Source organism: Tupaia chinensis, unplaced genomic scaffold (assembly GCF_000334495.1).
Source record: "Tupaia chinensis unplaced genomic scaffold, TupChi_1.0 Scaffold000182_1, whole genome shotgun sequence".
Classification (NCBI taxonomy): Eukaryota; Metazoa; Chordata; class Mammalia; order Scandentia; family Tupaiidae; genus Tupaia; species Tupaia belangeri.
The window spans coordinates 5,861,416-5,873,450 of NW_006159657.1; the positions used below are offsets into that span (position 1 = coordinate 5,861,416).

At 50.9% G+C, this 12,035-nt stretch overlaps 1 protein-coding gene across 1 annotated transcript in view; it reads left to right on the forward strand.

Moving 5' to 3' along the window:
* Positions 1-9,186: 9,186 nt before the first annotated feature.
* The window catches only part of NTAN1 (N-terminal asparagine amidase), a gene marked incomplete at its 5' end in the record, with an annotated part of 10,500 nt that continues 7,651 nt past the window's right edge, over positions 9,187-12,035 (forward strand). Inside the window, 3 exon segments of the mRNA XM_014587079.1 lie at positions 9,187-9,289; positions 9,366-9,431; positions 9,726-9,834. Coding sequence (XP_014442565.1) covers positions 9,187-9,289; positions 9,366-9,431; positions 9,726-9,834 — 278 coding nt within the window.

Here is a 12,035-nt window from a genome sequence, read left to right on the forward strand (position 1 = left end):
CGGGGGCTTCCGGGCGGGCCGAGGGGAGCTGCCGGGCGAGCGAGAGCCCCGGCTCACCCCGCCGCCGCTACCCGCGCGCCCCGAAACCCGCTTTAAACTTGGCGCAGCCGCGGTGCTGTCGGCACATCCGGAGCCCCGGCCGCCGACTTCTGTTTTCACTTGAGGGGTCCGCGGACCTTTTACCTTGTTTAGACTTTACAGGGCATCAGCCGAGGTCCCTGTTACAGAGCAGGGCGCGGGGGCCCAGAGAGGTTAGGTGACTTGTCCAAGGTCGCACAGCGCGGCGGCTGGAGAACACTCGGGGACCTCCCGTTCCCAGGCACGACGATTCCTACCCGCTAATCCGAATTTAGCCCGTGTAGGCAAATGTGGGCGCCCACCCTCGCTCGCTGGCACTCGCAGGGGATCCCCATCGGTGGTGAACATTGCGCCGCCCTTGGGTCCTCAGGAAGCAGGGGTTCCGGGGTGGGCGTCGGACAGCTGGACAGTGTCTGGGCAGGGGTATCCCGGGGTCCCCTCATCCCTTCTCTTACCCTCCTACCCCCGGGGCATGGGGCGCCTGGTTATTTTTAGCGGATAGAAAGGGCCCTGCCTTCCCCCCTTCCAGCAGCGATGAGAACCACACCCTGATGGTTTTGTTTGTTTTTCCTCCTTTTGTCCTCGGGTAGATGAACTCCTGGTCCAAGAGCACTGAGAAGGGGCTCCAGGCGTCCCTCCCACTCGCCTCCGATGGAGTTAAGGGGGCAGTCGGTTCACTGGTGTAGGAGCACTGATTTAAGAGATTGGTGGGCCCCTGATAAGCGTGGAACTGGCCGACCTCTGCCCCCACTCTCAGGGAGTGTACAGCCTTGTAGGGGGAGAGGTTTTTAACCCAAGGACTGGTTCAGATATGAACTTAAGTGCCGCGAAGAGATAGTGCCCCGTTTCACTCCCATCTGCAGCAGAGGCCGGGCCCAGTCTGTGGGGCCTGTGAGTTTCCGGGTGACAGATGTGCAGTTGGTACTGTAGTTACTTTGCTTGTTGTGCGGGTTCTCTCAGAACCTTCCTGAAGACAGATGGACTATGTGTCTCACCCTTGTATGCGCCTGGCATAGAATTTGTGTTCAGTAAATATTTGTTATATAAATGAATGAGCCAAATGACCCCTGAAAATGACCTGAAGGATGACAGGAGTTGGTGGTGGTGAGGGGGGAAGGTGCACAGCTCTGTGTTCTCAACTCGCAGTTCAAGACAGGCTCAGCTAACGTGTACTGGCTAGGCGTGGTGTCCTGTCACTTTCCTGTGCTGTGTCACCGTGACACCACTAACTGGTAAAGGCAGGAGTACACCGCACCCTGGAAAGAAACTTTAAACCGCCTTTGGAATTTAGGTGACAGCTTTTCTGTTAGTTGGAAAATTTCTATGATAGAAAGTTCGATGCCCCCTATGGTGGCATAAGGGGTGGCTCCTCTCAAAAGAAGGTTTTGGGCTATTGAGGGAGCTATGGCAGGCAGCTGGTGGTACAGTGGTTAAGGCAACTGGATCCCACATGACTGACTGTGAGGTTCGAGTCCTGGACTCGGTGGCTTGAGAGACAGCGCTGGACTTGTGTGCATGCATGCCCCAAATCCTGAGAGGAGAGTGGAGACAGGATGCCGTGGCCATCCCTCCAGGGGTGCTTTCTCACTTTCTCTGTCTCTCCAGAGAGTGCACGCATCCTATAGCAAAATTACTCCAGAAAAGGCGGGTTTGGGAGCGTGGCCTAGGAAGTCTGTATGGTGGGGACCACTGCATGTCACAGAAGCGGCGGGAGTGTCACTCTGACTTGGAGCAGCTTAAATGGAAGGAGCCGGTATGGGACAGTTTGCAAAGAAGGGCGGGGCATTCTAGCGGGGGCAGGCTGTCCTGGGCCTGGGGTGGGCGGGAGGGGACAGGCCCCGGGGGCGAGTGGACTGGCCACTTTCCTCCTTGGCCACGGTGCTGGTGAGGAGGGGAAGAGTGGGGGAGAACCTAGGCAGTGGTCAAGCCTTGATGGCCGACAGGAACAACCAGTTCATCCTTTTTATAGGAGAATGAAAATTATAAAATATTAAAAAGAAAAACGTCATCTGTTCACATTCATTCTTCACATTGTGGTGAATATCCTAGCCGAAGGTTTTCTCCGGATCTGCTTTAAACAATCTGCTTTAAACAAATAGCATAGCGGCGCCAGGTGGCGTGCAGTGGAAAACATGGGGCGCCGCGAGGCAGTTGGACGCGGGCAAGCGAGCGCCCACGAGCCAGGGCTGCTGAGGGCGGGGTGGACTGTGGCATCAGGCCTTGTTGGGGGTGCCATCTCTGTGTCTCACACGGGCGAAATAAATAGGTACATTTGAAAAAGATTCATGAGAGCTCATTAACTGATGGAGAAGCGCAGGGGGAAGTTGAAAGGGAAACACACCGTAAAGACAATGGCAGTAAAGACAATGGCATGCTGCGTAGTGCTTCAGAACGCCATCCTGATGTCGTGGAGCGCTGTGAGAGCCGTACCTGCAGTGGGAAGCCTCGCTGGCGGTGAGAATGAAGGTGCTGAGCTGTCTCCGAGGCTCGCGTGCAATAACAACAGCGGTAACAATAACGGTAGCGCAGTGGAACTTGCTGAGCACCACAGCCATCCCATTTGACAGATGAGGACGTGGAGGCACAGGGAAATTGAGTGACTTGCCAGTAAGTGGTGAAGCCGGATTGGAACCCTGGTCGTCTGCCCTGTTCTGTGCGGTATAATATCCACTAGCCTCATGTGGCCATTTACCTTGAAGTTAATTATGATAAACAAATTGAATTTAAAGGAAGTTTAGAAACCTACTCCTCGGCCTACCCACCGCATTGCAGGGGCTCAGCAGCACGGATGGCATCGTGTGGGCTGGTGCAGGTGCAGACCAGCCGCCCCTGCAGAGCTCCCTGGGCAGGCCCGCCTGGAACCTTCCCCCTCGGTGCTCAGGAACCAGCCTGCAGTGTCCAATGGCTCCGTAGACTTGCACAATAGGAATGTGCCATGACTTAGTTCCTGCTTTTAAGAATGCAAGATGTTTACGACATTTCACTGGTATGCGCATTCTCAGTGCTTAGGTTTTTGTTTTTTTTTTTTTGCAGAGGGTGTGTGCTAGCCAGAGGGACCGAGGTGAAGGGAGAAGCACCCCCCCCCTCCCCCGATGTGGGCATACCACCATCCTTGCATTTCTCTATTCTGTTAGGATTTTGGGCACACACTAACACATGCCTGGAGCATTTTCCAAGCTGCTGGTGCTAGGATTTGAACCTTGGTCAGCCACATAGGATTTGGCTCCCCTAACCACCAGGACACAGGGCTGACCACCCCCCTTCTTTTTTTTTTATATTATTACCAGAGGGCACTTATGCTTGCCCAGAGGGACAAGGAGAAAGCGCCCCCGCCCCCCCACCGGGGCTAGTCAAAACACTGTCCTAGGTCCTCCATTTCTGCATTCCCTCAGGTTTGGGAATGTACACACGAGTGCCTGTGTGTTTTCAAGCTGCCAGGACCGGGACTCACCATAGCTGGCCATGTTGGATCCGGTTCCCTATGCACACCTTGCCACTGTGCCATGGAGCCAGCCTCACAGCTAAATCTGTAAAAGCTCCCTAATTATTCCTACCAGGGAAATTGCCAGCCTCAGGTTTTTGAGCAGAAGTGATGAAACAGCATCAGTGTTTTGAAGCAGTAACGCTGGTGCCATTAGACTGGGCAGGGAGACCTCAGAGACAGGGAGAACATGGGAGAGGTGACAGGAGCATCCTGGCAGGGCCAGGTGCAGCACAGCACGTGCCCGCGGCCCACGTCCTCACAGCCTCGGTGGGCAGCACGAGCCCGTTTGGAGGGCGCGGAGGGCCTACGCACACCCAGGCTCCCTGGAGCACCCTGCTGTCACCTGTGCCCGTGAGCAGCACTGCAGTAATTTAGGGGTCAGACAGACTAGCGGTCAGCACAGTGGTGGGAAGGAAGCCTTGACTTTATTTTAAACTTTATTTATCTCCTCCATGAGCCATAGAGCTAGCACCTCCATGAGGATCCCAATACCACGGTCCACCCCCAGCCTCTTCCGGCCTCAACCATGGGCACATGTGTGCCTGGCACATTTAGGGAGGTCTTTGGACATGAACCCAGAACCTCCCACGTGAGTCAGTCTCACAGAACCTTGCGTTTCATCTCTGCACCACCACCTGGCCCCCGGAAGGTTTGAGACCTGCCTCTGCTAGCAGTTTCCTACACACCACTATGCTTTACCGTTTATATGAAGGAAGAACTTCAGATGTTGGCCTCAGGGGTCGGGATATGTCACCCCCAAGGTTACAGCCTAAGTGATTGGCTGAGACACTGGCCAGTCACCTAGAGCTCCCAGGCCAAACTCTGTGTGGGTATAGCCCATGAGCCAGGAATGATTTTTTACATTTTTAAATGCTTAAAGGAATTTGTGATGTGAATGCATATGCAATTCAGATGTTGGCCTTGCCTATAAAGTTTTATTGACACCCAGCCACATCCATCTCTCTTTGTACCATGCTGTAGCAAAGAGCCAAAGAGTTGTGACAGGGATCATGTGGCCTTGCAAAGTCCCAAATATTTGCTGTCTGTCCCCCCTACCCCTCACCCCCTTTTCTTTCATTGTTGCCGTAGGGTATGCGTGCCCACCAGAGAGCGACAGGCCCAGTGAGAAGGAACTACAGTCGGCCATGTGGGGGTCCAGAACCTTAACTACCATGCCACCTGCTGGCCCCATCTAGGCCTTTTTTTTTTTTAAAGAGATTTTTTACTATAGGGCACTGGGGCTCACCAGAGAGACAGAGACAGACAGAGAGACAGAAAGCGAAAAATCACCCCCCAGGGGGGATAACCACGCCGCAATCCCTTATCCATTCACCTCCTGGGATCTTGAGCACATACTCACATATGCCCTGCGTGAGTTTAAGCCATCGGGTCTGGGACTCGAACCACGGTCGACTACATGGGAGTTCAGTGACATAGGCATTAAGCTAACTGCTGGTCCTGATCTGGGCCTTTTTAAGAAAAAAGTTTGCGAGCCCCTAGGTTAAGAGAATAGTACCGTTAAATAGGAACTGGGAAATGAAGACAAGGGACTGAGGGAAAAGATTAATTTATTCATTTCCTCCATGAGAGAGAGAGGCCTTCCCCGGGGAATCCCCACACCCCAGTCCACTCCCAGCTGCAGTCAGCCCAGATCTCAAGCACAGGGAGGGCTCAAGACTTGGCCGGGGACCTTCCCACGTGGGTCCAGGTGGGTTACTGCTGTGCCGCTGTCTGGCCCTGTTCCCAGACATTTTCTAGTGAATATTAGTGTCCAGAAGATATTAGAGAAAACCAGGATTAATTTTATTTCAGAAAGTGCATGAATTTATAAAATAGGACCATGCAATTTTCCCAAAGAGAAGTTCGACTAAACTTATTTATGAAGTGGGAGACCAAGGCCATATGCCATTTAGTTGGGTGGCGTTATCTCTTCTGAGAATCTTGTATTTCTTTGGGAAGTGGTAAACGAGAGACTAGCAGAAGAGAGACATGGTTTTCGCCTTTATGTAAGCGATCGCTCATTTCTCCTAAGTAGCGGTGCCTCGGTGGCCACCCAACTGTGCAAAGAGGTGACAAACATTTGCCTTTACTACTACCTCCAGGAACAAAGCAACAGGGAAATACTGAAGGAAAAAAGAGGGAACTCTGAATCTTGCCTTACATGATTTGGAATTAAGGTGAGGTGAGAAGTGGTATGAAAATGAGAAGCAGGGGACCAGCAGTTAGCGTAATGGCTATATCGCTGGACTCCCACAGTCGACCGCGGTTCGCGTCCCGGACCCGGTGGCTTAAACTCATGCCGGGCGCATGTGCATGTGCAAGATCCCAAGACGAGAATGGAGAAGGGATTGTGGCATGGCCATCCCCTCTGGGGGGTGATTTCTCGCTTTCTGGCTCTCTCTGTCTCTTTCTGGCGAGCACACGCCCTATAGCAAAAACCTCTCCAAAAAAAGAAAAAAAAAATGAGAAGCAGTTCCCAATACGAGGTGTTCTGAATTGTAGTACAATCAGCCAAATCCATGGGTCACTGACTGTGAGCGTCTTCGGAAAGTTCACGGAGGCGTTGCTCAGATGGTAGTGAGCTGAACTGCGGTGCGGGGAGCCATGTGACGTGGGTTTGGGTCCCTCGTTGGGCTGGATATGCCAGGGGTATGTGCAGGGATGCCCAAGACCCTGATGGGTTGGAAGGCTGGGAGAAGGGAATCGTGGTGTGACAGGCCCTTGTTAGGGTATCTGTCTTTCCCTCCCCCCCCCTTCCTGCCTGCCCCCCTACTCTTGCACGTGTGAATTTTAAAAAGTCCAAGTTCAGGCCAGCCTGTGGCCTGCTGGTTAAGGTGGCTGGATCCCACATGGCTAACTTCAGTTTAGGTCCTGGACCCAGCAGCTTGAAAAACACACCAGGTGCTTGTGTGTCCATGTCTAAAATCCCAAAGAGGGAAAGGTGGAGAAGGGATTGCAATGCAATCATGCCCTATAGGGGGTGCTTTCTCACGGTCTCTCTGTCTAGTGAGCACACATGCCCTCTGACAAAATTTTTTAAAAAGTTCATGGAAAATGTTTTTTATGACAACCTGTGCAGGGGTTTCAAATATTTTTTGCACCAAATAAACTCAGACCTAATTCTATTTTTCCCTGAACTTTTTGAAGTTCCTGAGGTTGTTTTGCCAGTTTAATTTCGTACTGCAGTTCACTTAATCTTTAGTTTGTTCTTATCAAGGGACTTGTCTTAGTTTAATTGCTGTCTTGCTTACAGTTAGCGGAAATTTATTAAAAGAAGAAAACATCATGTCACTAATCAAGATGATTGTTCTGTTTATTACATCTCTTACACTGTATTAAGTAAGCACTAACCCAGTTAGCATTGGCCATGAGAACAGGCAAGAAGTCCCTGTAAGACCGTAAGACCCCTCTCCTCTGTAGGCGATATGTACGTATCCTGTTCTTGCACATTTGAGTAAAAATGGAGGTATTTGTTGCAAATAAGGAAATTATGGCACATTTTAGTGTTATATCAATTTGACAGTTGTGAAGAAAACATTTAATTACTTTCATTAAAGAATTGAACCACCTGAGGGGTGTTTTGTTTGTTTGTTTTGAATTTGCTATAGGGCATATGCACTCACTGGGGAGAGACAGAGGGAGAGAGAGGGAGGGAAAGTGAGAAATTAACCTTCAGAGAGATGGCCACGCTGCAATCCCGTTTCGTCTATTCCTCTCAGGATTTGGGGCACACATGCACACATGCGCACACATGTGCCCACATGTGCCCACTGTGTTTTTTTAAGCTGCTGGACTAGGACTCAAACCACATACTTGGCCATGTGGGAGACCGCTGCCTTAACCACTATGCCACAGGCTGGCTTCTGAGATTGTTTTCTAAATAGGCTTACTGCATAAGAATTTCTACAGATACTCAGTTAGGGTTTTGTTTTGTTTTGTTTTGTTTTTGAGAGGTTTTTGATATAGGGCGCATGCGCTCTCCAGAAAGACAGAGAGAGCCAGACAGAAAGTGAGAAATCACCCCCCAGGGGGATGGCCACACCGCAATCCCTTCTCTGTTATCCTTTTGGGATCTTGGGCGCGCACGCACACACACACACACACACGGCCAGCGTGAGTTTAAGCCACCGGGTCTGGGACTTGAACCACAGCCAACTACATGGGAGTTCAGCGACATAGCCATTACACCAAGTGCTAGTCCTGAATTAGGCACATTTTGACACCCCATATTAACATATCCTTTATAAATTTGCTTATCCTTTAAAAAATTTTTCCACTTTAATAATGACACACCTTCATCATAGGACATTTTGAGAATGGAGAAAAGATGACAGTTCCAACGAGATCGCTTGTGCTCGTTCTAACATGGCTGTGCTGCTAGCAGGGTCCTTCCAGTAATTCTTCCTACATGTATGAGCATTTTTTTTGAGAGAGAGATTTTTGCTATAGGGTGCATGCGCTCACCAGACAGACAGAGAGAGACAGAGAGACAGAAAGCGAGAAATCACTCCCCAGGGGGGATGGCCATGCCGCAATTCCTTCTCCTCCATTCTCCTCTCGGGATCTTGGGCATGCATGCACACATGCCCAGTGTGAGTTTTAAGCCACCGGGTCTGGGACTCGAACCACGGTTGACTACGTGGGAGTCCAGCGACATAGCCATTCGCTAACTGCTGGTCCCCATGTATGAGCATTTTTTAAATTAAGAAAACATTTTTTTGCTGTAGGGCATGTGTGCTGACCAGATGCGGGAGGGGTGAGAAATAACCCCCCCAGGAGAGATGGCCACACCACAGCCCATTCTCCTCTTGGAATTTTGGGCATGCACACAGATGCACAGGTGTGACTTTCAAGCCACTGGGCCTGGGACTTGAACTGTGAAATCGGCCATGCGGGATCTAGCACCTTAACCTCCACGCCACCTGCTGGCCTATGTATGAGGATTTATCATTTTTTTATTGGTAACATATTTATAGCTCTCTTAACATTTTTCGTGCTCTTGTATCTTGCTTGTAACATTTCAGAATGATTTCTCTCATTACTGTCTTTTTCCATGACTGTGCGGTTAGTGGTTCCGTATAATTTACTTACACCTCCTGTTGCTGCTGCCAGCCGTGCACCGTCCTCACGAACACAGCGACGAGGTCATTTAAAGTTACTTCCTTAGTACAGATTTCCAGGAATGGGATTGCCAGATTAGGGGACAAGGAAGTTCCTGAGCTCACGTCCTGTTTATGGACAGTAAGGAAGGACGTGGTGGCCTGGTGGTTAAGGCAGAGGCACCTCGTCCACTATTCCAATATAACCTGATTCTCTTTACAATTATAAAATTGTCAGAGTCTCACGCTTTCCAGTGAAGAACTGTGATACAGGACTTCCGCACCATACCTCACGGGTACTAAGGCCTTACTGTACAGAAGAGCACAGAAGCACACGGTTGATTTCTTTGCGTTGTCCGGAGTGGTTACTGTTGCCGTCTTTTTACTTTGGCCTTTGTGTCCACGGCACACGCCTCAGACTTCCCAGCGTGTTTCCCATAGCGTACCCTTGGGCTCTCTCCACTTCTCTAGTTATTCACTCCTCACTAATTTACATCACTATTTTATTTTTTTTTAATTAAACAGGAAAGAGCCAGACTCCTCAGAGGTCAGTCTGTTCAACAAGTGGGACCCCAGGGCCTTCTGTATGTTCAGCAAAGAGAGCTGGCAGTGACCTCCCCAAAGGATGGTAGGTTAGGAAGCAGTGAATTGGGCATTCTCCCAAAAGCCTATTGGATATTTTATTTTATCTCTTTTTTAAACAGGCTCCATCTCCATTCTGGGTTCTGATGATGCCACCACTTGTCACATTGTGGTCCTGAGACACACAGGTATGATGAGAGAGATGGAGGAAACCGTTACTTAAACTGCCCCAGCACTTGGGACCATTTCGTTTCTCCACTGAGCGTCTCGGCGTCCTGCTGGAAAGCTGGCCCTGCTCTCTCTCCGAGTCCGCGCGGTCTCTCCCGCAGTCCTGGTCAGCACGGGTTGGCTGGGCAGCACACTCGGCTTCCTTTCTTACAGGCTGTGCACAGATGACGCGTCCAAGTGGACGGCAGTGGTCTTGCCTTGCTTCCTGAGTTCTCCTTGGCAATAACCTGAGTCATTTCACCCTTGTTCTTCAGGTAATGGGGCCACCTGTTTGACGCATTGTGATGGAACCGACACCAAAGCCGAGGTCCCCTTGATCATGAACTCCATAAAATCCTTTTCTGACCACACTCAGTGTGGAAGGTGAGCTCCAAGTCTGTTACGTGGACCGGGAACTGGGCCATCCGGGAAGGAAGCGGCTGGGAGCTGCCATAGCCACACAGAACGCCCACACTGCTCTTACTGCCTTTGTCAAGCTTATTTTTTCCATGAGAGACAGAGAAAGAAAGAAAGTCACCCCTAATAGGGTCCTCATGCCACGAACCACTCCAGCCTCGGCCAGCCTGGCTCATAGGCACATGTGCGTTTGTATCCAGCATGCAGGGGAAGGCCTTGGGCCTTGAACCCTGGACCTTCCCATGTGGATCCAGTTGTGTCACTGCTATACCACCATCTGGCACCAGTACCAGATTTTTTTTTTTAATTTGCTGGAGAGCATGTGTTCCTGGTAGAGAGAGAGTAGGAAAACAAGAAGCATTCGCCGGATGTGATGGCCACACTGCATTCCCTTCCCCTCCATTCTCCTCTTGGAATTTGAGGCTTGCACACACACGCGCCTGGCCTGTTTTTCAAGCTGCTGAGCCTGGGTTATGAGCTGCATAGTTGGTTCTGTGGGATTCAGCCACCTAAACTTCCAAACCATCTGACTGGAAGTCCCCCCTTTTTTTAATGTCAAAGGGCATGTGTGCATACGTGAGAGAAAGTACCCCAGTGGTACACAGCCCCTCCAGTTTTCAAGGACCAGGATCCTGAGTGTGCATGCACGCCTGGTGTGTTTTTCAAGGGGCTGGGGCTGAAGTGCAAACCCTGTCAGCTTTGTGGGGGCTAGATTTATTAACATTTGTTTTTTATTATTACTATTATTTTTGGGGGAGAGGTTTTTGCTATAAGGCGCGTGTGCTTGCCAGACAGACAGCACGAAATCACCTCCCAGGGGGCATGGCCACGCCACGATCCCTTCTCCATTCTCCTCTTGGGATCTTGGGCATGTACACACATGCGCCCAGTGTGAGTTTAACCCACCAGGTCCGGGACTCAAACCACGGTCGACTACATGGGAGTCCTGCAACATAGCCATTATGCCAACTGCTGGTTCCAACATTTATTTATTTTATTTTATTTTATTTTATATTTTATTTTTTGGAGAGGTGGGTTTTTGTTTTTGTTTTTGCTATAGGATGCATGCACTCGCCAGACAGAGAGAGAGAGACATAGAGACAGAAAGCGAGAAATCACCCCCCAGGGGGAATGGTCACACCGCAGTCCCTTCTCCTCCATTCTCCTCTCGGGATCTTAGGCATGCACGCACATGCACCCGGAGTGAGTTTTAAGCCACCGGGTCCGGGATGTGAACCGCGGTTGACTACATGGGAGTCCAGCGACATAGCCATTACTCTAACTGCTGGTTCCCAACATTTATTATTTTTAATTGCCAGAGTGTATGTGTGCTCACTTGAGTGACAGAGAGAGAGGAAGTACTTTATAGCAGGTCACGTAATCTCTTCTCCATTCTCCTCTCTGGGATTTTGGGCACTGCACACAGATGCACCCCTGGTGTGTTTTTCAAAGTACCAGGGCTGGGATTAGAACCACAGTTGGCCATGTTGGATCTAGCTCCCTTAACCACCAGGCTAGGGGACCAGCCCGGAATATTTTTAATAGCAAGTATGTGCATGTGGGGCTTCCAGCACTGCTATTCAGTGCACTGCGGGCCATGCCAGCAGGCAGGACCCAGTATTTAAACTCTACAGCTTCATGGTGTTTGACCCCTATGGTTGCAACACAACATTGCTTCGCACTGAGCCTTGATTATGTAGCTGGACTTGGCCACGGCCTCGACCTGATTCTGACAGCTTTGTTCTGTTTTCCTGGTGGTTACACTGGAAGTCAGGGCAGACCCGGTGGCCAGTCGAGTAGAGCCACAGTGGTCACAGTCCCGCCATCTTTAACACTGTGTCCGAAACCTGGGGAAGGGTGTCTCAGCAGAAGGCTGAGATCTGGCAGCACCTCCCCAGGTGCTGGCTCCTGGGGGAGCTGGGCTGGGGGATGTAGGCCCACGAAGGTGGGAACGGCCCTGAACACTGCCCGTGTGGTTCTTCCAGCCATGGGACTCCTCAGCCCTTCCTCATGCTCCTGTGGCTCTAGGGAGGGAGCAGTGGCAAGAGTACCTAAACTGGCTTTTGTCCTTTATTTCATGGGTAAGGACACCCTCAGTGTCACATGCTGCAAACCCTTCCCCCCCCCCCCCCCCTTTTTACCTGCCCCGGACACAGGGAACGACCCGG